The 24,466-nt window shown below is 40.0% G+C and overlaps 1 protein-coding gene across 4 annotated transcripts in view; it reads left to right on the top strand.

The window, feature by feature from the left end:
• Positions 1–24,466, top strand: part of ap3b1a (adaptor related protein complex 3 subunit beta 1a) — a 57,972-nt gene that overhangs the window by 14,523 nt on the left and 18,983 nt on the right. For all 4 annotated transcript variants that reach the window (XM_053447687.1, XM_053447684.1, XM_053447685.1 and 1 more), the window contains exons 4-22: positions 917–1,012; positions 1,796–1,956; positions 2,930–2,996; positions 8,658–8,840; positions 9,848–10,003; positions 10,925–11,022; positions 11,124–11,178; positions 11,266–11,337; positions 12,197–12,259; positions 12,368–12,500; positions 12,618–12,727; positions 12,837–13,013; positions 14,090–14,276; positions 15,102–15,232; positions 15,882–16,038; positions 16,820–16,994; positions 18,965–19,118; positions 20,660–20,708; positions 21,912–22,018. In XM_053447687.1, the coding sequence (XP_053303662.1) occupies positions 917–1,012; positions 1,796–1,956; positions 2,930–2,996; positions 8,658–8,840; positions 9,848–10,003; positions 10,925–11,022; positions 11,124–11,178; positions 11,266–11,337; positions 12,197–12,259; positions 12,368–12,500; positions 12,618–12,727; positions 12,837–13,013; positions 14,090–14,276; positions 15,102–15,232; positions 15,882–16,038; positions 16,820–16,994; positions 18,965–19,118; positions 20,660–20,708; positions 21,912–22,018 (2,331 nt within the window). The remainder of the gene's footprint in view (positions 1–916; positions 1,013–1,795; positions 1,957–2,929; positions 2,997–8,657; positions 8,841–9,847; positions 10,004–10,924; positions 11,023–11,123; positions 11,179–11,265; positions 11,338–12,196; positions 12,260–12,367; positions 12,501–12,617; positions 12,728–12,836; positions 13,014–14,089; positions 14,277–15,101; positions 15,233–15,881; positions 16,039–16,819; positions 16,995–18,964; positions 19,119–20,659; positions 20,709–21,911; positions 22,019–24,466) is intronic.

The raw sequence follows: 24,466 nt of genomic DNA, 5'->3' as shown, positions 1-24,466 counted from the left end.
AATAGTTTGTGGTCATAGAACCCAGATCCAGGAGGGCAGATGGGTTGTGTCTGCTCTTATAGTGAGTAATGCCATTAATCCCAGCAGTAATGACCAAAATGATGATTGAGAACTGTGCTGTGCTGCTGCAGGTCAATACTCGCTGTTTTAGAAAAGCCGGTTGCTGATTAGCGGATAAAGCTCTTGGTGATTGCGCCTAAGATGTGACCTTACCCCCGACCTCAACCTTAAATCAGTTCTCAAATTAAATTATATGTACCCTCTGAAAGTAAGTCCTAATTTTTTTTTAAACCACTTTTCTTCCGGTTCCAGGGTCTATAAATCCACATCCTTATAGACAGAAACCAGCTCAGTCCCCCCCCCCACCCTCCTTCTGCTAGTTGATCAATCAGCAATAGAGCAACCTTTGGTCTCTGCTCAAACTTGTCAGAAAGAAGGACAAATATTATCTCAGGCTTTCCTGCAAGAAAAGAAGAGCTGTGGAAGTCAAAACACAAGTCGGGGGCAAATAAATGCAATGGCAATTTCAGAAAGGAACAAAAATTCATAACCTTTTTCTCTGCCTGAAACAACACTAGATTGGGTCTGCAGCGAGTGATATCAACACAGGAAAACTTTCTGTATCAACTTTCTTTTTCCACCCCCTGAAATAACAAATTCAGGTATCCCACAGATTAACCAGGCCGAAAGAAAACTCCCTTTTGTTGCTTAATACATTATTGTTTATTTTATCCCTTTGCCCGAGACTTTTATCTCTTATTGAGGGTTTAAAAAAAGCAGCACATCCTTTCAAATATATCTGCTTAAGTTTTTTAAAACGCAGCTGGTTTCCTAGATTGCTTTCTCCATATGCTGCAGTAATTCCCTTTTGCAGCTGGTTCAATTTACTGCTGTTTGATTTAATTGTCCTCTGCAGCTTAAGAAGCTCGTATACGTCTACCTGGTGAGGTACGCAGAGGAGCAGCAGGACCTGGCTCTGCTCTCCATCAGCACGTTCCAGAGGGCCCTGAAGGTAATATTTCTGCTTCTTGACGGTGTTTCTCTCTTTTTATCTTAACTTGGTAAAGAAGCTGTAATATTTTAAGAGATTGGATAATTATATGGTCTGCGTGATTGTCCGGGCAAATTGTCATTTTATTTAGCTAATGTAATGATCTGCCTTGTTGAGAAATAATTCAACTCTATGAACAATCAACCTAGGAACCAGCACTTATGCATTACATTCATTCATTCAGTCATTCAGCCCCTCCTCATTGTGCTGCCCCTCTTTCGTCTTTCTGTCTCTCTATCCTTCCTTATCCCTTCTGTAAACTTAGACCGGCTAAAAGCAACATCATTTGGTCATGACCACAAATGGCGGTGTTTGCACATACATTTGGGAAATTTCGCATTTATATGCCACCTGCACACACACACACCTGCGGGAATATATCGTCAGTCGTTGGCTGATGGTTACTGATAGACATTTTTTGGCATATCGCCCAACCCTAATGTTGAGGTTTGACAATATTTAGAAAATGTGGCTTATACACCGATCAGCCACAATATAAAGGGTTTTAATGGTTGATCTATATGTCTGTGTGTGTTTTAGCATCTTTAAATGTACATAATAGGTGAAATATTAACCATGTTCTTTTTTTCTTAACTGGCATTAATGTTGTCAAACATAATCGCCACTAGAGCATTTGTGTGTAACCTCGATGTTCTGTTAAATGCTTCGGCCACATTAATCATTATGAAAAAGCTAGAATTGTTTCACACACTGACACTCAGCGGTTCCATGTCTCTGTGCCAGGACCCAAACCAGTTCATCCGGGCCAGTGCACTGAGGGTTTTGTCCAGTATCCGTGTCCCCATAATTGTCCCCATCATGATGCTCGCCATAAAGGAGTCTGCAGCCGACATGTCCCCGTATGTCAGGAAGACTTCTGCCCATGCTATCCAGAAGCTCTACAGGTACAGATTCAAAGGCCTGCAGCACAAGCAGCAGAAAACACTGGGGAAAGCCAATACCAGTGACTGCACCCTTTAGCTTTTCTGGCTCTCTGTCTGTACCACTTCATTCCTGAGGCAGTGAAGTAAGAGTTTTACAGTAAATGTTGAGTAATGTTGACTTAAAGGGATTTGCCCTGCTATTATCTTTCTTTTATCCGCTGAGTCTGCATATTTGATTCACTGATTGATGTCAGGAAAAGACCGGGGCTGTGTCTGAATCCCTTTCTGCTTACTAGGACCTGTGGCTGTATTACTGTGCACCATTTATTTGAATGTCCAAAACTTGAGTGTCAAGTCCATGCTCTATATTGTGCACTTAGAATTGCCACAATGAAATAAGGATAATGGTATGCTAGGGCTAATACTAACAATTATTTTCATTGTTAATTATTTTATTTATTAACCGATTCCTCATTTTATGTGTTAGTTGTATATATATTTAGTTTAGTGTTGTTATATAATAGTCATCATAGAATTCCCCAAACCCAAGATGTTCTACTCAAATTGTTTGTTTCATTCAACCAACAATCTAAAAACATCAATCTGCAAATATTTTTGTTGTTGTTGAAAAAGGACTACATTTGTTTGTTAGTGATCACTATAGGTTAACCGTTTAGTGTCTGTTATGGGAGGTTGTAAACAAGGCATCTTGGAGCGATTCCGTACACAACCTCGAGAATAAAATGAGGGTGAGGGCAAAACATGCTGATAGATATAAGTGATTGGATCTGTTGAAAGCACCCGTATTAATCTGTATTCTGAGCACACAGAGGGGACATGATTTAATTTGTAAGTCCATCAAGTTTTCATATTATGTGAATAATTGCCATTCCTCAGTCGACATATTTATTTCAAAGCTCTCTCTCTCTCTCTCTCTCTCTCTCTCTCTCTCTCTCTCTCTCTCTCTCTCTCTCTCTCTCTCTCTCGTCTTCAGCCTGGATCCAGACCAGAAGGAGCACTTGATTGAAGTGATAGAGAAACTATTGAAAGATAAAAGCACGGTAAGTAGACGCTGAGCAGTAAGTGCAACATAGTACACGTCTCATGTTGGTGACTGCATACCACTGGAGGGCGCCCCAGTCAAGCGATTTTCCTCTTAGCTCTCCATCCCACAGCTCATTCGGCAATGCCACGGTTTGTTAACGCCCACTTAAACCCACACATCTTCAGATGCTCCTTGTTAAGTGTCCATTTGGAGGGAATTTTCGCACTGATGCTAGTGTCAGCTTAATTCTTTTTTTCCACCAAAATGGGTCCGTAAAAGAATCTGGTTCTCAAACTCTCTGTTAAGTCCAGTCGCAGACACGATGCAGCCAGCCCATCAGAAGTCAGTAGGCAGGGCGTTCATTTTCGGAGGTCACAGCAAAAACGAAGGGTGTTTAAATGGCAATTTCAAATATGTAGAATGCAGAGTGTGTCGCGCTTGTATGTGCAAGTCACAGTTTGGTTGTAGTTATGTATTCATAGCGTATACCTAGCATTATACAAACAAAACAAAGCAGCCCAGGCCAAGGGGGGATGGAAAGCCCACCACCAGATGCATAGCATATTTAGCCCCAGTCGCTAACGAAGACAGATGACTTCTCCCCGTTTGGAGCCCGCATTGTGATTGTGGGGACGCAGAGAGAGGGCACTATCATCACACAGAAGCACAAGCACTATCCGCTGGTGATGCACGGCGAAAAAACACAAACACAGTGGATTCTTAATCGCTAAGAAACAATGCATTTTTTTGTGATATTAGGATCTGACCATGTTCCTCAACACTGTAGAGTCTTCCTGTCAGCTTGCTGCAGTACTATGGGAGGGTGGTGCCTGAGTTGAATCAGTGCGGAGAGGTTCTCCTGGTCCTCTTATTGTGCAGCCGAAGGGGAAAATGTAGCTTAATGTAATGTGGCACCACACAGAATTCTCACATAAAGGTCAGTTTACTATTCAATAGGAGGATTACTGTTAAAATAGTTTATTATGCTTTTTGCAGGAACCTTTTTATAAAGTGACCCATGATATCATTGGGTTTACTTCAATTTAGGCTTTGAGGAAATAAATGGCGTATGGAAGGCTGTGTTTGTGTGTGAAGTTCGTCAAGAGCATTTACAAGGCAAGGACAAAAATATGCTATAGATTGCATCATGGGAAACATAGGATGCTGTGTTTTTGACTCTGGACCTGTAATAGTAAAGAAAAGTAGGATATCTCTTTGACTTTCTTTTTTTAATTCCATCGCTTGCTGCATTGCCTCTAATAATTCTGTTGTGTGATGATACTTTCTGGAGCCACCCAGTAAATTAATCCTTGAGAGATTGACGTGTTTGAAACATTCATGCACTAGTGGAATTATTTTCCAGTTATTAAATATACTTGCATGAATTGACATGTTGAGCAGATAATGATACTTATTTGCGAGTTAAGCAACATTTAACTCTATTCTTAACTTTTCTAACAATAACACTGCCTGCGTCCGTGTCACTTTCATGGTCCACGTGTTGTACGAGTTTGATTACTGGAATACTTAAATGGAATAAAACCTTCATAATTTACTAAGATAATTCAAATAGCTTGTGTTCAAAAAGATTTAACAAGGCTTCTGTAATGGGTTAGCTGGTTAGATATCTTTTTATGGCAGACCTTTGGGTAAAACCAGTTTGTTAATGGTGGCTTTGCTCCATTTAATATCCTAGTATGTCATATTAGTGTGCACAACACCATGACCCTGGAACTTTTCCGCCCTGAAAAACAGTGGTTACTAATGGTATTAATTGCCCCTTTGCTTTCCCTGCTATTACATATCCACATAAAGCCTTGCATTCCACCTTACATCATCCTTTCATTAAAACAGCCAGCTTTTCAAATATGTTTTTGTGTTTAGTGCATTTCTGCTGTAGTTGATGTTAATCTATTAATTTAACCAAAAATCATTCAAATCATTAGTGTTAAAGCTATTTAGTCACTTTATGTCACTTTGGGGCCTGTTAAAGAAGGAAGCATTTGGTTATTGTTCCAGGCCGTGGCGCTGTCCAGGCCTCCTGACATTTACCTTTACAGATGTGCCTGTTTGGTTAAATGGCAGTGACACACGGGAGCCTCCTTATAGGCAGGATGGTTTAAAGAGAAAATGGGAAGGCCTGATGACAGAGACAACATAGGAGTTTGTGCAGCTGTTTTACCGTGATGGATCTATTATCCAGCCATTACAAGATAAATGATCGATCCCTCCCATGCTCTTCCCCCTTGTACCCTCTGCAAAATTGAAATGAGAACAGAAAGGAGGGGCGGCGGGGTGGAGGGGTACTATGATTAGGGGCTGGGTGAGACGCCCATTAATTTAAGCGTAAAAGGATGGAGAGGGAAGAGTGCAGGAGAGGAGCGAGCACGGGGAGGATAGGCCGACCCCACACCGGGCCATCAATCAAAAAGGCGCGCGTTGTCTCTGGCGTGATGACCCAGCACTCTCTGCCTCTCTGGCACCCTAATTAGAATTCATAGCAAAATAGATGCAAGGAAACGGTTTGGGCCCCTCATAATTTTATAGGAAATTTATTGTTATTAGAAGAACCATTTGCTTAGTGTGATTTTTCCATTACCGGCTTGTCACGCAGCGTAGATAATATGGTCGAGGGTGGACGAGGAGGGGGAGGCGGTGTATGAACTCCATAGATTGGGGTGTCAGTTTTGTTGATGGTGCATGTAGTTTACCTTGGAGCTGTGTCTAATGGGGGAAGTTGGTAGAGGATGCACAAAGGCTTGCAGCGGGATCCACATGCTCTGAAATGGGGCTGCCTGTAATAGCCTCAGAGACAGGAGAGGTCTGGGGAGAGCGCCAGGCGAGGATGACGCTCCCTCATGCAAAAATGCACCAATTCCCGTTGAACGTATATAATCGAATTGACTACTTTGAGTATCTGAAATGCTTTGTGGTGAAGCTACTCTAAGACAGATACAAGACTGTATTACTCAGTTTTCCATGAATGTGTTTATACTGTGCATCAGAGTAATGCTTCTCCTCAATGTTTGGCGATGTTAGTTCGCTGTGAATCGTTTTCAGCGACTCTACTCTCTAATGTTCCCTATAAAAGTAGTTTACTCCGTGTTTAGTGGATTATCTAGAGTAACAGGGACACTGTTGAAAACAGATGCTGCTCTTTTTTATGTGATTTCTCAATGCTTTAAACACCTCAGATCAAATCACATTCACCTCCTTTGTAATTGGGTTGTGGCAGATAAATCTCAGAAACTGGGTAAATGAAAATAAAAAGCGGTTTGATTAGCAAAGTACCAATAGACCCTCTTCACAGCATTTTCATGTCTCACGGCAGGAAAAGCACAGGTTTAAAAATTCAGATGGCTCTGTTCCACTTGGATTCAGTAAGCTAGTATGCACAACACCGAGACCCCTAAAACTGTCACATCTAAGTGGGATGCATTTTATCTAACAGGGCTTTAATTTCACCTGCATCTATTCTGCTGTGAAATAAGGTCTACAGAGTTGCTAGTGTTTTTCTTTTAGCATTCAAACTAGCCATGATCCGTAGATATACCATGGAAATATATCACTTCCTACAGGAGGGTTCAGGAAAGTCCACACCAGCTTTAGATTTCCAGTGAAAACCCTTTTAGTACACTTAACCAAATATTGCTAAATTCAAGTATCGTTTCAAGTTGGTTTCTCCGTGTTCAACAGCTGAATCCAAATATTTACAGAAACTGAACGCATTTTATTTTCCAAAGATGGATCATAAAGTTCACTCCCTGTAACCTTACTGGTCTTGCTGGTGCTGAATCAAATAAATTCATAGAAAAGCCCTTATTGGTACAGCTTCAACTGCTTGAGAAGAGGCTTAGGGTTTTTTGCTCTGACAGCTCATTAATATCATCACAGAAATGTGCGATACACTTAGAGAAAAGTGTAGATTGTGAAAACTAAATATAATATTTATTTTATAATCCTATTAGCTGTAAAGACATTTTGATTGTCAATAGTTATACTATTAAAAGCCGCTTTATTTAGTTCACTTAAAGCTAAAACAAATACAGTTTAACTTTCACTTTATTCAATCCTCCCTTCATTCAGTTTATAATACTTTGTTTTTGTTGTTTTAGAGAGGATGTACTTTGTGGTGATTTTGAGCTTTATTAACAAGTTTAAAAAATATTTTTTGTCCACTCTATTTATCCCAATGAGGCCAGGGCAGAATAACACACCTCTCTACAAGGCAAACTGCGTCCTCCAAAATGAATGTCATGTTGAACCAACACTTAAACAACTTGAAGTACTATAACTTTAACCTCATGAAGGGAGGATTTAATTCAAAACTCTACTGACTACACTAGTTTTAGCTTGATGAACCTCAAACTGCAATTGTGCGTATCTAGTTACCTGCACACTGTTGCATTAAGCTAGCTCCATCATGTAAATACTCTCGATGGATCCACTTGCAACTGTCTTTCCTTGAATGTATGTAGGATTTCTGTGCGGGTCACTCAATAAATAAAACGTCCTACCTCGACGTGATGCCATAAAATGTAGTTGTATGATCCTCCAGTGATTCTTTCATCAGTATTAGTACTGTGAATGTCAGAAAGGCTAATAATCATTCTGATTTAAGATCCAGGTTTCCTAGAGCATCTGCAGACGGGCGCCGTGCACACACTTATTTCATACACACACGGTGATGCACACACAATCAATGCAGGCTCATGACAACGCTGATGGGTAAACGCACTGGGTTCCCACAGGGCCACCGGGGGCCAGAAGGCTTTAATTGGGAAGACCAGATTCTGCTCCCTTTCTCTTCTTTTTCACCCTTGCCTGCCCGTGATAATGTTGTTTGCATATTAATACACAGCCATGTCACTCACTCAGCCTCACAGCCAGTCTGCGAGCCAGCAGGCAGTTGGGTGGTAGGGGGGCATGCAACGGCCAAATGGGTTTTTCCCTCCTACCAATGAAATATAGTTGATTATTGGCTTTCTCAGCTGCGGCTTCCTCCATGTCCTCCCAGCGAATTGAATATAAAATTAGGTTTGTACCTGAGGAAAAACTAAATCCAATCTATGAGGAAGATGTGAGAAACACTTATTGATGGATTTGTTTCGTAGATTTGTGTAGAATAAGTCACTTAAAACTTTAAGGCAAACATTTTCGTTTTAATTATCTACTACCTACTCAAAAGCCGAACTGTGTGTATTGTAATCAGAGTTAATGGTAAATTGGCATTGTGTTTATTTATTTTCCTCCAAGTGCAATTATAGTACCTGTTTTGACCAGGGTCATATCTGTTAGCGTTTATCATATTACGGCTTGCTAAAGAGTTAAAATAAGCTACACATGCTTACAACTTCATTTAACTTTAATTGTAATACTAGAGTGAAATAAATGTATATAATTCTTTTTTTCCAATGGTGCTGATGTTACTACCCTGGTTTGAATAGTGGTTTGGGCCAGAGTTTTTCTGTGTGGAGTTTATATGTTCTTCCCGTGTCTGTGTGGGTTTCCTCCGGGTGCTCTGGCTACCTCCCACTGGGGTTAGGTTAATTGAAGGCTCTGAATTGAGTCCAGGTAAGTGTGAAGGGTTGACCCTCAAATTGATAAGTGCTATAGATAAAAGATGTATTGATGGGAAAAAATGTATTCATCTATTCATCACTTCCCTCTTCTTTAGCTGGTGGCCGGCAGCGTGGTGATGTCCTTCGAGGAGGTGTGTCCAGATCGCATTGACCTGATCCATAAGAACTACAGAAAACTGTGTAACCTGCTGGTGGATGTGGAAGAGTGGGGCCAGGTGGTCATCATCTCCATGCTTACCCGCTACGCCAGGACTCAGTTCGTCAGTCCCTGGAAGGAGGTGAGACACTGAGGACCTCAAGGACCAATAAACAACTGTGGAACAAATTCCATAAAGGGACAATTCACCTAATGTATATATTTGAACCTCAAAAGCAGAGACTAACAACTTCTGGTCATGCAAACTACCCATGTAGTTATTATAACTGTATCATGTCATGTGCTCATAAATCAGGCAGAACTCTGATCAACAAGACACTTACCGCTTGGTCTGAATCATGAATGTGCTTTCTCTGTATGAATTTTGTTTAATGTGTACATCTGTTTGATCTTAAGTCTATAAAGTTAAGTTAACTTTATAAAAAAAGCCAACAATGAACAGATCCTACTTAAAACAATTGTCTGTAGATCCAAAGGCTGATAAGTCTCTAGTCTCTGTGCCGTAGAGCTCAATTGTCTGAAAAGACATCACTGAGCCACACTGCTCATGCTGTATTCCTTCAAAACAATCAGGCAAGGTTATTTTGACTCAATTTAACATACAATGTCCGTCCTGCTGCTGAAAATAATCCTCCATAAATACATTATTTACTCCAATTGGAGTAATATTCTCTTTACATTTATAAGCACCCAGCTGTTTTTAACTGTTTAGTCAAAATCAGTTTTCTGTTATATGGTTGTAGCTGATCAGTGGATATTCCTGAACCATCTCTAAGTTTATGACTTTGTTAACAATAAGACAAAGAACATAGAATAACACAAATATTATTGCTTAAAATATAATCCAATAATTTGAAATTAATTGATGAAGTTTTGGCTTCTTCAATTGGGATTTAAGAAAGTGTTTCTTCTCCTGTTTTTAAACGTTACAATTATTGAGTACCATCACCCAGAGTTCTAAACTTACTCTTCGTTGTTCCTGTACCCAAAACCATAGCCCAGAAAAGAAGTTAAATTGTAGCTAACAGTGAATCAGTTGAAATAAATTGGTATTTCTTCTATAGTCAGATGGATATTTGATAGTTCACTGTGATAGAATAAGGTCTTTATGTGTTGTTTGTGTTTCAGGGTTCTGTGTTTGATGAGAATAATGAAAAGGCGTTCTATGACTCTGACTCTGTGGAGAAAGAAGACGAGACAGAGGCCAAGACTTACATCATGGATCCGGATCACAGACTGCTGCTGAGGAACACCAAACCTCTACTGCAGAGCAGGAACACGGCTGTGAGTCAGCTTCACATAAACACAGACCTATGCTAGTTGTCTTTGAGCCATTGAGGTGTAGATCTCGACCCATTTCTGCAAACATTCTCCGGAGTTTAAAAAACGACAACACAACTACACATTCATACTTTCAAATAAGTGTCCCATCAATTATCTAACATGTTTAATTATAATTATGCAATCATTTTCATTACAATTTCATTATTATACAATAATTTTGTAGGGGTACATGCACATACCTTCTACAGTGCAGTACCCAAGATTTGTGTCTGAGAGTGTGTGCGTGTATATATATGTGTATATATATATATATATATATATATATACACATGTAGTGTTGCAGTGAGTGCAGATCTCCATCACCCAGGAGTCTCAAGGTCTCTGTCGCTGTGCAGCAGCAACAGGAGAAAAAATGCCCCCAAATGAAAGTGTTGATTAAAATGTGACATGCTGTGTCTTCAGTCACGACAACACAGTGACATCCTCCATCTTCATAGACTCCTGAACCATTTCATCCTGCCTGCAAAGATGGACACACATCCTCTGGCTATTTAAAGCTTCGCTGAAAAATTACCTTTATAGTGTCATGTCATGAGTGCCATTGTGGAGCCCTATGACATGCATGCGAATTAATGTATTTGATTCTAGCACTGGTTGACATATGGCATTGCACTGTGGGTGGTGTATTAATAAGAAAGCACTTAAAAGTTTGAAAGTGCTTTTCAAAGTGTTAAAAGCATAAAATCAAGTGAGAGTAACAAATACTGCCCCTCCAAGAAAGTGGCTGAAAATTGAAACAAATATCAAATAAGGAAAGAAAAAACAGACATTATCTAAAAGCAATTTCTAAAAGTTTGTTCTTGGAGGATCCAGTGAAGAAGTTGAATCCTTTTCATTTCTGACTGTGTTGTGTGTTTCCAGGTGGTGATGTCTGTGGCTCAGCTCTACTGGCATCTGGCCCCTAAACACGAAGTTACCATTGTCACCAAGTCACTGGTGCGACTACTAAGAAGCCACAGGTAGAACATACTGCTCATTTGTTTGCCTCCTCCCTAAGTTCACTGTAACACTGTGTCCATGTAATTGACGTCTGATTATGTGATTGGTTTCTGTATTGCAGAGAGGTGCAGTACATCGTGCTTCAGAACATCGCCACTATGTCCATTCAGAGAAAGGTAAGTCTGCTTTGGATGTCAGATCAATAAAGGTGTTGACCAGTGATTGAGGATGTGTATTTATCTATTTATCTTATCTTCAAACAGGGGATGTTTGAACCCTACATGAAGAGCTTCTATGTCCGGTCTACAGATGCCACACATATCAAAACACTAAAGGTACCTGCCATTTTACTTTTGTGTACAGTATTGTATATAGTCTCCCACACTATGGACTCAAATGGGGGTCAGTACGATTAATAGCTTGTGCAGTGATGTTATAAAACATTTCATCATCTTTTGTAAACCTGCAAAATGCATCAGTAGCTGTAGAGTAAAATTTGTTCAGACATCACTGGATATCAATGGTGTTGTTACGCCAAAGAACAGCTTTCGTAAACACCTGATTTCAGCTTCAATGCAGAAAATTGTGTGAAACTCAGTTTTAACACAGTGTGACACTCACTGCAGTTTAACATTGAGGTTGGAAGTAGGAATATTGCTCCTGATAAAGTCACAATGTTACAATAATAAGATGTAGTATTACGAGGATTAAGTCATAATTTAGAAGGATGTTGTAGAATTACAGGGTTATATGTGAAAACTACACCTAAGTATAACTTAACAAGATAATCATTTTCCTCATTTATCGCAGAGGACAGGCTAATCTTCTGATATTCCTTTTCTAACATGACACATGGACTAATATGACTTTATTCTCATGATATTATGACCTTTATCTTTAAAATCACAGATTTTCCCGTTAAATTCGCGCTACTCTGTCGTAGGGTACTGAGTTCAAAGATAAAACCTTGGTTTTTACACATTTACAAATCTTCAACTACCATAATGTTTTACACATTTACAAACTGAAATTTCTCCTGCAGTTGGTCACTGATTTACAAAAGTTCATGTGCAATTAAAGGCTTTAAAATATGTTCTAAACCTCATATTACAAGCTCAAAATGTTATTGACCTATAATTTAATCTCTCATGCTTGTTCAACTTTTAAATAAATCTCTCCTTATATTTTTTGCAGTTGGAGATCCTGACCAACCTCGCCAACGAAGCCAACATCTCCACTATTCTGAGAGAGTTTCAGGTTTGTGTTTGTACTGTTAATTGACATCAACAGTCCTGGGTTAGATTTCTAATTTTGAGATTTTGTGCCGTTTAACGTCACCTGTTATTGTTCTGTTCTTTTTTTCAGACCTATGTGAAGAGTCAGGACAAGGCGTTTGCTGCAGCCACAATTCAGGCCATTGGCAGGTGTGCCACCAACATCTCTGAGGTGACAGACACCTGTCTCAACGGTCTGGTCCTTCTCTTCTCCAACAGAGATGGTAAAATGTCTACTTTACATATATATACCTAGAGTACAACTCCCACAGTAAAATGAGACACTGTGACTGTCCAGTTTTGTTGTATTTGTATCGTGAGAACTTATTTTTTCCGTGCAGAGACTGTGGTGGCCGAGAGCGTGGTGGTCATCAAGAAGTTGCTTCAGACTCAGCCCACCCAGCACTGCGAGATCATCAAGCACATGGCTAAGCTCTTTGACAACATCTCTGTACGATTCACCATCGCATTATTTGTACTTTTGACCCATTTTACCTTTTTTCGCTCTGAAAAGTTGAAACAGGAAAAGATAAATGAGAAGTAATATTTCTTTCTGTCAGGTCCCCATGGCCCGAGCCAGCATCCTGTGGCTGATGGGAGAATACTGCGAGAGGGTGCCAAAGATTGCACCCGATGTTCTGCGTAAAATGGCCAAGACGTTCACAGTGGAGGAGGACATAGTCAAGCTGCAGATCGTCAATCTAGCAGCCAAACTCTACCTGACCAACTCTAAACAGGTAACAGTTTAATCATACCAGCACCAAGACACTTTCATTGGGTTGATTCCACAAAATAAAACAAATGTGGTGCTGGGTTACGTCTGCAGATTTCTAAAATAAATATGCACATGAGGATTCAGATCCAATCGGCTTTGTGTTATCTAAAAGCTTTATGTAGCTCTACCTAACTTATCACATTTTCAACTCTGAGTTAAATGACTGGTTTAAATATAGAGCTGTGAAGGAGACAGCTTTAACGTAATGGTGCATCTCGTAGCGGAGCTCGGTGTCCACAGGCCCATTCGGTTAGATGGGGTGATTTTGGCCTCTGAGCCGGGTTTATGAGCCCAGACGCCACCTCCCCAAATGAGCACATCATTAAACCTCTTGCTCTTTGTAATGTGCCGCGGAGGGGCGAGGGAGACACAAAGTCAATGCTGTAAAGGATTTGGGTTATTATTCTGGCTTCACTGCAGCAGTAAGTTGGGTTTTTGTGCCGGCCTAAATACTAAGCAAGTGCTCTTTGCAAAGAATTTAACTTATCCAGGCTGATTTATGAACCAAGGTTATACAGAGAGAGGAATATCTGGAAATGCTCAGAGGAATGGTAAACCTTGAGTTTCAGACATATTTAGTTTAGATTTTATTTTGTAAGTAGTGAATAGTTAAAATTTGGGGAAATACACACTTTTACGCATTTGGAAGTACTTGTATGGGGCTCTATCAAAGTTCGGAGAAAAAAAGCACATCTAAAGCCTCCAATTTACTTACTATATCATATTGTATTTAATATGAAGAAAAACTTAAATGTAAAGATGACAACTTTTGGGTATATAGGAAGTTAGTGTAAGTGAGTGGCATTGCCAACAATGTCAAACCATTCCTTTATGCACTAATGTGTGGACATCTCACCTTACCTTGATACCTTGTCGGGTTGGGTCGGGCTCGCTTAGTTTTCTTTCGGGCTTGGTTGGGTATGGCTCACGAGATACTCTATCATCCACACATGCACACTACTTATCCTGCCTCTCTTATGTTATCCTGTTGTCTTTGTCTGCTGTCTTAACATCTCACCCTACTTTTCCCTCCCTCAGACCAAGCTGCTGACCCAGTACATCCTGAATCTCGGCAAATACGACCAGAATTATGACATCAGAGACCGAACGCGCTTCATAAGACAACTCATAGTCCCCAGCGAGAAGGGCGGGGCCCTCAACAAGTATGCTCGTCGCATCCTACTGGCCCCCAAACCAGCTCCTGTGCTTCAGTCTGCCTTCAAAGGTAGTTCATACATTTCTAATATCAACCACTTACCCTTATTTTGAAGCATGAAATCCTCTAAATAGCTTGAAAATTTCACATTAGCTGCCATTCTTCTTCTCCTGTGTCTGTTTAGTATTTCATTTCACCAAACACATATTAACTGTACCTTTTTATCTCACATCGAGGGGCTCCATTTCCAGTAGTATGCAAAGTTGATTCAGGCGAAGGTATTAATATTCCGGTGTGTCTGTCTCTCTGAAGGGCAGTTAGGTCAGACCCCTTTGCCTTGGACTAATGAGATGGGTAAATTATTGAGCCAATGTTAACCTTTTTCAGACACTGAGAGGGAAAATAATCTCTCTCATTTAGCTGTCTCCTCTTCTCTCTCTCTCCCTCCTTGACAAAAGCGACAGAAACGGCCTTGTGTAGCATTAACATTCAGAAGCGGTTTGCACCTACTGGATGTTTATGGAAAGCATTAACCACTCCTGTCATTCTTAATATTCACGTGTAATGTTTTTTCTCTCTCTCTCTCTCTCTTTCTCTTTTTTTTCTTTTTTGGTTAGCAAAGCAGAGTTTTTAGAGCATGTACCTCCCAGGGCACAGGCATTATCCTCGTGTGTTGACCATTAGGGAGAGAGAAGAGGAAATGTGTGTATCCTGGTCATTTGTAATGGAGGAGAGGAAGACTCGATCTAATATTAAAGTCATCGCGTCATTTGGCCTTCTCTCGCCATTTCCTCACCATTCATCAAATTCATTGCGGGCGTCCTCGTCTTTCCACCAATATCATCTTTTCAGTGTTTTTTTGACTCATTTCTTTTCTCTTTTTGTTACCTCCAGATCGAGACCGTTACCAACTGGGAACGCTCTCCCACAGTCTCAATATTAAAGCGACGGGTTACCAGGAGCTCTCGGACTGGCCGGCTGTTGCCCCCGACCAGTCTGTGAGGAACGTGGAGGTCATTGAGCCGGTAAGGGATCCACCTTCCTCACTCACTTCTCAAATCAGTTTGTGTTGAAAAAATTAACATGCACACCTATTCACATCACGCTCAAAGACGAGGACTTACTTGATCATTTTACAATAAATTAAAACAATTAGAAAAATTAAGTGGCTTTGTGAAAGATTAATATTGATCCTATATTTTTCTCAGAACCAGCTTCAACTTTAAAAGCTTTATCGCTTAACTAATGAGGGTTCCTAATAAAACAATAAAGGAGAATAGAAGAAGTTGTGTCGAACTTTTATTCCCAGTTTAGGTTAAATGCAGGCATTTTAGGAAAATATATTGGTTAACAAAAAATGTATAAATCACGGTATTAGTTAATTGACTAATTCCAGAGCATTAAACTGAAGTAGAATCAATCATACAGGGTGAATATCCAGTTTGTCCAGCAATTAAAACTCTGCTAACTTCACTTTGAGTTGGTAAAGACATGACAGCTGGTGAATGACTTCATTCATTCACATTGAGCTTCTAGAAATATGATATGATCATTCCTTTGAGTAAAGTATATTTAAAAAATAAATGTAATCTGGAAGTTTCCCTATCCCTAAATTATTCATCTCAATTGGCTGTAATTAACAACCTCTCTCTTCCCTCCGCCATATCTGTGTAGGTGAAAGAGTGGGCCCCATTAGTTGGGAAGGCCAAGAAATCCAAATCTGCTGATAAGTTCTACTCAGACGATGAAGAGGAGAAAGAAGAGGAAGGATCTGATAGCAGTGGCAATGAAGAGAGCAGCAGCAGCAGCAGCAGCAGCAGTAGCAGTGAAGGTTCGTGTCTGTCTGTGTGTAAAGGTGGATGTTTTTGTCTGGTAGTTTTGAGTTTAGAGTAACGACACAGTAACACTCATTTTCTTATGTGTCTTGTCTGTTAAAACTATGACCATTAAGATTTCAGTTCTGGTCTAGATTTTGCAACTTGCTGGTTACTGCTGGTAACAGCAAGTGAAGTTGAAAGACTACTTTTACAAGACTACTACTGAGTTTTGGACAAATTTAATTCCCGTCCAATCTCCTCCCAGCTGCTCGACAGTAACTGTCCCTGTGCATGTGTGAGGTAACTTCATTTAGATGCCTGTAGCTTGACAAACTCGCAAGTCTCCCCTAAAAAAATTGTCTTCCTAGTCTTCTAGCTTGAACTATTGGCTACTTCCCCCCATGCTTTCCAGTGGTACTGCTCTGTTAGGTCAGTATAGAGGAAGTGCACAAACACAGACTTAATGAACACACAATACAAACAACGTGCTCAGTCTGTTTCTGTATATGTGGCTAACATTAACCATACATAAGCCTTATTCCAACTCCAAACACTTGCTGAGCTCATGTTTTATTAGAAAACAAAAGAGGTGCCACCGATGAATTTGACTTCTTCACATGAAGCAGCAGGAATTGTATGGTTTGAATTAGCAGTAACTTAATACAATTCTGATACGGGAACGCAAACAACATGAGATGTAAGGAAAATGCAGACCATTGATGGTATTAAAATAGGATTTAATTGCATGAAAATACAAGTTAATTTTAATGTGTTTAATATTGTTTGTGTGTGCAGAGTCTGGCAGTGAGAGTGAGGAGGAAAGCAGTGAGTCAGAAAAGACCTCCACTGATTCTGGAAAGAGTTCAAGTGGATCTGAGAAGAGCTCCAGGGAATCTGAATCAGGACAAAAGATGAAGAAGAAGACCAAGAAGGTGCCGCAGAAGAAAAGCAAGCCAGCTGCTGCTCACAGGTACAGTGAAATCCCTCCTGCCTTTGACTTTGAAAGCATCATCTCTCTTCCCTGTGAATTCGCTGTGTCCATATGTTGACTGTTTCTTGCATCTCCACTTGTGATACTTAATTTCAGACAAAATTATATTCAGGAAAATAATTCAGGCACATTCCCCTGAAAGGACAAAAAGATGAGGTTTATTACAACACTTCTTATCTTATCAGTAAAACCTGAACAACTCTTTCAGCTTTTTTTTGAGTGTTATGCTTTGTCTAAATATGCTGCAATGGTCTTTAACCAATTTCTAGTTGGGCCTTGTGTGCACCTCTGACCTATATCACCGATCTCTACCTCTTGGTGCTGTTATATATGATTTGTCTCTGTGTAGATGGAAATCTTGGGTCAGACAGCTTCAATTGTTTACTTTTGTTTCTTGTAAACTTGATGATTAATTCCTATTAGTTAATTTATTTTATGCAAATGTTTTCTTGCACATCCCGACTCCATTTCGGCAGAGACGGCTTGAGCCCGAGAATGAATTAACAGACTGGACTTCTATGTGTCCATTTAACCTTTATAGATGTTGTTGCAGCTTTATGTGCTTATATCCTAGTCTGATTCAAGTTAATACCAATAATACATTACAACTTAATATAGGTAATCATTTATTATTAATAAGTTGTAAGAAATGCATGAACAACTTGGGAATCAGTATGAGAAATTACCTGTATATTTGTAGTCAAACAGAGTATGCTCAACTAAAGGGTTTGAATGAAAGTTTGGCATTAAGTCATTGGCCTGGAATCTCAAAATTCTAAATTAATACAAACAGCAAAGGTTTGGTCAACTGATTATCTGGCCAAATAACAGATTCTACCAAATCTGATCTGTGTTTTAAGATGGGAGAGAGAAACAAAATTATAACATCAACTCTGTAGCATATACTCACCTATTGTATCACACTGTAAATACACTCCTCTGTCCACTCTCTCTCTGTCACTCTCACACACACACACACATGCACACACTGGCCGGGCGAGCTGCTGGAATGTCGTTACTGTGGGTTCCATTAACAAGCTAATCAAGGAGAATTTTCCTTCTGTAGCGTAACCCACATTTACATGGCTAATGGATAATGACTTTTGATTGGTCATTTAGCAGCCTGGTGTTACCAATGAATGAGATTTAAGTCATTACTACTGAATATGCTCACGCACACTCTCTTACACAGCGGCAAATTTAGTTTCTTACGCACTCCACTTCATTTACTCACGGACACACAAACTCGCACGGAATGTACCTGATTCTGCTGTGTGACAGGCCGCCGCCTGACCCTGTTCTCTCCATTAGAGAGTATAATTAGAGCAACTCACCCCAGTGCTCCAACACACACAAGCGTGCACACACACACATACACACTGTAATTAGAGCAGCTCACCCCAGTGCTTCCACAACAAACACAGCATAATGCCCTCATTATGGCCCAGTCATTTCAGGCAGGGCCTAATCAGGCCCACAGTGATTTATATCACTTTTTCCTGTTCGCAGCAAATGAAATCTGTAGGCCAAATTAATACTGGCTTTTCATCATCGCCCAAGTTAAAAAGCCAGTTACCGTCACAATTCCCCTCATTAATTTAACGGCTGAAAATCCCGGGCAGGCAGAGTAAACACTCATTATTGGGACAAATTGAAGAGGGACGGAGCAAGTGAAAGAGAGAGGAGAAAGATTGGAGGAATCTTTTTTGAGTGAACGCAACATTGAATTAACTTTACAAACAAAAACGAGTTGATCTTTTTTTGCCTGACCGCGTCTTTCTCAACCTTCCAGATTAGATGGATTATTTGTACAAATAATATACATGGAAGCTTTTTTATGTAATTGATGTTATAAAAAGCAATATTTTCAAATTGGCAAGTACAGGTTTTCTCTTCCTTTTATTGATCGCATGTCTGAGACAGTTTTGTGCTGTTCCTGTGTGTTTCAGTGAGTCAGATGAAAATGGTAATGGACCTGTAGCCAATGCCAGCAGCTCATCCGCTGAAAGCTCCTCTGGCTCAGAGACTGATTCTGAAGACGACTCTGACTCAGACTCCCCCACAGTGCCGAAGAAGAAGAGTGTCGTGAAGTCCAAACCCAAGGTGACATTTTGATTTACTTGGCTGTAGAAAAGGTTCCAGGATGAGCCAATTTTTCCACTGAGAAAATGTTTTGTACAATTGAGGATTCAAATGCAGTGAGAATGCAAACCAGCATGAGCTCAGTCTGTCAGAGATAAAACTCCTCAGTACACTGATATTCATATTCTAGTGACTAGAATATAAATATGTTGCCTTCATTAGACTAGTGTCTGAGGTGGATCCCAGTCTGTTTATCAGACATGTGAGTCATCATAGATACTAAATATTCAGCATCGTATAAAGAAAAAATTGAGCACCACAATTTGAGATTTATTGACTGCTGTGCCGCAAAAAACATCGAACAGAACAAATTTTACCTACATTTAAAAAAAAATTTTTTTATCAAAGGTTGTTGATTTATGACATTTAATAGCACTTAACATGGCAAAAAACACTCTTCTTTGGTCAGACGAGGTAGTTTCTCTTTTGAAATCATTGACAAATGGTCAATATCTCATTTAAGGTATTTTACAATTTCTGCAGAATATCATGTTAGGACCAATGCAGGGTGTTAATGGAGAGACGTGGTTTCAGGAAGTAACTGTCCCTCACATCCACATGTGCATAGCGTTGGAATCACAGTTTGTACTGTGAGATTTTTGCTTCTATCAGCTTTATTTCTTTAATCATCTTCAAGTCTTTCATTCGCCTCAGTTTTACCCCTCACCACCTTTTTCTTACCAGTAAGGCTCATCACATTATTTCTCGCCCTCCCTTTCTTTTTCGGAACGATGAAATTCTCATTTCATACAATTTGTTATTTTTGCAATAGCCTATGAATTATGCATCTCTCTCTCTCAGTCTCTCTCAGTCTCTCTCTCTCTTTCTCTCTATCTCTCTCTCCCTCTCTCCCCTGCGCTCTCTACATTTATCTGTCTCATTCTATTTCAGACCTTCAATTACTAACTAGATTTCCTTCTCTATTACCACCACCAGGCGTCAATCAGAGAGGATCTGATAAGATACGGACTCTAACTTTTATTGTTGCTTTCTCTCTCATTCCTCACTCCCTCATCTGTCCCGTTGTTCTTCCTGTGCCGTCTGCTCGGCCCGGAGTAGGCAGAGTGGAATTTTATGGTTCTTTATGTGACGTTAATGGCGCCCTGGTTGGTTAGGGGGGTGTGGAGAAAGGGTGATAAAAGCTCTCGTATGTATAAATGCATTTTTATTGGGCCGGTTGTGGTGCGAGATAGAGGCGCGTGTATTGCAATTCCCACAAGTCAACACCTGACAAGCCCGGCTCAGTCGCATGAGGCGGCGTGAATCGGTTGTGACGCGACACTGTGCATGACTGGCCATCGAAAATTTCAGACATGTTACGCATAAATGTGGAGTGCCCGGTTTTGGGATGAATGTGTCGTGATTTTGAAAGACTGTCGGCGAAATTGAGACATTTCATACACGGAACAGCACAACACTCAACTTGAGTACTCTTCTTTTGAAGTGTCATTTTTCTGCCTGGTCCTATTTCCTTACATCCCCTCCTGTTGTCTGCCTTTTAGGTGGAAGGGAAGTCCAAGAAGGAAGTCTCTCTACTGGATCTTGATGACTGTGAGTTTCGCCCAAAAATGTGTGATGTAAAGGGGTCACCTATTATGACCAATCTACCAAAAATTACCACTCAACTCAGCAGCTCCATTCTTAAATCTAGTTCATTTTGTTGATAACATTTTCAGTTTTTCGAAAATCTATTAACAAACCCCCTTTTTATCAGCAGCATGCAGTGAAAAAGCTCAAATAAAAAATAACATGAAAAGACAGAGGAAGATGACAAACTCCTATAGAGGAAGCATCTATGTGCCGCTGACCCAGAAAGTTTTCTCTTGAGCCCAAAAAAGAGCTAATATGAGAGTGAACACTAGGCTTATTTTTGTCACATGTTGACATGTGACAAAAATGTGCAGCACTTAATGAAGGCCTGGCTTTCTCCATGTCTGCTTAATGTCCAAATGTGCATTTTAAATTCAAATGCCACAACAACTTGAGAGGGCAGGGGTAGACGGAAATGTGTGACACCTTGATGAAAATGTTTCCTTTTTGTAGTTTAACTAGAACGTTTTACAGGTTTTTTCTTTCGTAGTCATTTAGTGTATCATTCTGCCAAAAAACGTTTTCAGACATATTATTTATAACTATTTTTAAATTAATAATTTATTTATATAATTTTGTATTATTTATACACCTTAATGTACGTTGTAAACGATAAATGTATCATTAAACGAGAGACGTATCGCATGAATTCAAACCTCAAGTCTTTTTCACTAAAGATGCTTTTTTGTAATCTTACAAACAATTGGGAGCGAACACTAATGATCATAATATGATGATATCTATAATAACAGTACTTAATTTCTGCTGGCCAATAACTAGATCTTCTGTCTTATTACGCAACACAAACATACACTTGCTCAAATGAGTCAGTTTTTATCAATATAGTTGTCTAGTAGTATTAATGGGTTAAAAATAACCCCATACATAATCCTTAAACATTCGTATAAATCAATTTTAATTTTTAAATGAATCAAGATCAAACTAAGACAAACTGATCATCTTAAAATGAAAGGCTCCAAAAGTGTTTGTGTTTTAAGTTTTTTTTTCTCACACCTTTAAGTGACCCCAAAAATGTATTTATCTTCAGTGTCGGTATCAACAAAGACCCAGTGGTATATGGCAACGTGTGCCGAAGCAGCGTTGTAGCTGTAGAAGGCTTAAAGAGTGTCTGTTTTGAGTCTTTGTTTTCTTTGGGTTCTTCAGTTTCTCCGGCAGCGACAACCAATGCGCCAAAGTCTGCGGTCCTCTCCTCGAGCCTGATGTCCGACCTCGAAGGCCTGTCCCTCTCCAACGTTTCCCCCGACATACAGGTTAGTATACTGGTGTGTGTCTGCATTAGAAACACACAGGATGACATTTCCTCCATCAGCATGTGTGGAGAGTCAATTGTGCCTGACACTGACAGAACAGCAGAGCAGTATATGAGATGGTGAAATGAGCCTCTCTCCCTTGAGGAACATTTCTGCTCCAGATGCCAACTATTGACCTTTTCTGCCTTCTTATATTTATAGCCAGTCAGGACAGTACAACTGCTCCGCCTGTTTCCTGTAGCTCTTATAGTCTGTCTTTCTCACCCTAACAGTCTTTTGCTCTTCCACACCCTTGAACTCTATTTCTGCGTGTCATATAAGTCCACCCACTCTGTTTCTCTCTCTCCGCTTCTCTCTCACTCTCTCTCATCTCTCCTCTCTGGCACCCTCCATATCTCTCTGTCAGATGTTGGGTCCCTTGTGTCTCCATGTTGTGTATATCTGATGGTTGACCTTTCCTAGTGTGACGGCTCCTTTCTCTCTTCAGCATGTGAGCGGCTCAGTGTATTTTATATCTTGTCGTTTCCCCCGGGAGGGAAATGTCCAGACCATTCTTCCTGCCGTTGCTGTATCTATTTTGTGTTTCACGGTCAGGTCTGTGGTGCCTCTGCTGTTTGAAGATCTCAAATCAGAAAAGGCTACAAGTTTCAATAACAAGATTGATGTGTCACTCATGTTTTTCAGCATGCACACAAAAGAGCCTTTTTTTAAAAATTTGTTTGAATTTAGTTGAATGTCTTCGGCTGTCACTAAATTATTTTTATTGTGGTTTAATTTCTTTATAAATATAGATTTATTTGTTGAAAATTACTTAATATTATCACTTATTACAACTATAAGATGTACTTGTTTTCTCCAAAGAACAGTACAAAACCCAAATTATCTGTATCTACAACGAATAAATTAAACAGTTAACTGATTATCAAAATTAAGTTTTTTGCTGATTGACTCATTCATTAATTAACGTTTAGGTTTAGTTTGTCAGTTGTTCAGTATTTATGTTATGTATGTAGTGCAGATCACATATTTGTCTAAGAGGACTTTTTCAACCTAAGCAACACAATGGCGGCCTTTGTACTGTTTAAAAACAGGAAGAGAAACTACAACAGAGCAACAGAGGAAGGATCCATCTTGCAGGACACAGACATTCAATAGGTGCCATATCTAAAGGGATGTCACAGTAGAAACAACTGTACATTAAAAACCGACTTCGCTTCTGTGTCTGATATGTAAAGACAAGACAGAAGTTCTTTAGATGAGTGCAATTCCACAGAGGGCCAGCAGAGTCTGGCTTCATAAAAATCTCTGGCTCCATAGAGTGCCATACAACATCTCATGAAAGACTCAATAACGTGTCATTAATGCTGTCATTAGCTAAATTCACTCCCTCCTATCAGTGTTCTGGAGGGTGATCTGAAAATAATGTCACAATTAATAGATATTATGGCTCAAAGAGCAGTGGGAGTAGAAGTACTTCTACATTTTGAAGCAATTACAATTCATTTTTGGGGGAGAAACTTGATCTCATTCTTGCCAAGAGCTAGATGAGAGTATTGACACCACTGTCACCTTTTGAAGGGTTTATATGAAAGTGCAGCCAACAGCCAGTTTATCTATCTTTGCATAAAGAAGAAGTAATGAACAGCTTGGCTCTGTGCAAAGGATAAGAAATTCATAAGCAGTTGAAGATCTTTAAGTAAAAGTATGGAGGAGTAAAAGCTTCATGTAAACGTGTGGGTGTTGGGCAGCATCATGTTAATGATGCTTTCAAAGTAACAGATATTTCTACGTATTCACTTCTAATTGTGAATAGTTTGTTTGCATGCATGTAGATGAATGTGTAGTCGCTGCTGCAGAGCGTGAGCGGCCTCCACACTGTCGAGTGGCCAGTTACTCTAAATTCTGAATCTGCTCGTCAGTCCCTCCCGCCTGTCAGTCAGTATGATTGACAGCTGCTCTCACGCCAGCGTTTATGCAGCGCAAGTTAGTTGTTAGTCGCCCTCCTCCTCCTCCTCCTCCAGGTGAAGGCCAGGGAGTAATAGAGAATAGAAATGCAGATTAGAGCAGGGAACTTTTTGCACATCAACATCTGATTTAGAGTCAATTCTATGCATAAATACATGATGGGCATCGGGATTCATAGACAAGGGTAAATAACCTCACCTTTATTCACACACGCCCCTCCTCGCCACATGCACACGCTTACATATAAGCTCTCTCACACACACACACACACACACACACACACACACACACACACACACACACACACACAGGCACACACACGCTGGTCCCAGTGTCATTTCTATTTCTCAGCAATCTGCCCACAGAGGCAGCGAGTCTGTCTCAGCTGAGCGCTCGGGCCCTTTTAGAGAATTACTGCATGGTTATCAAAGGCATTTAGATTAACCCTGGTCACTGTCTTTGACCCACCTCCTCCTCCGTCTC

The sequence above is a fragment of the Pleuronectes platessa genome, chromosome 19, assembly GCF_947347685.1.
Source record: "Pleuronectes platessa chromosome 19, fPlePla1.1, whole genome shotgun sequence".
Lineage (NCBI taxonomy): Eukaryota > Metazoa > Chordata > Actinopteri > Pleuronectiformes > Pleuronectidae > Pleuronectes > Pleuronectes platessa.
Note: the sequence above shows the minus strand (reverse complement) of the source record. Positions and strands in the feature narration are given on the sequence as shown.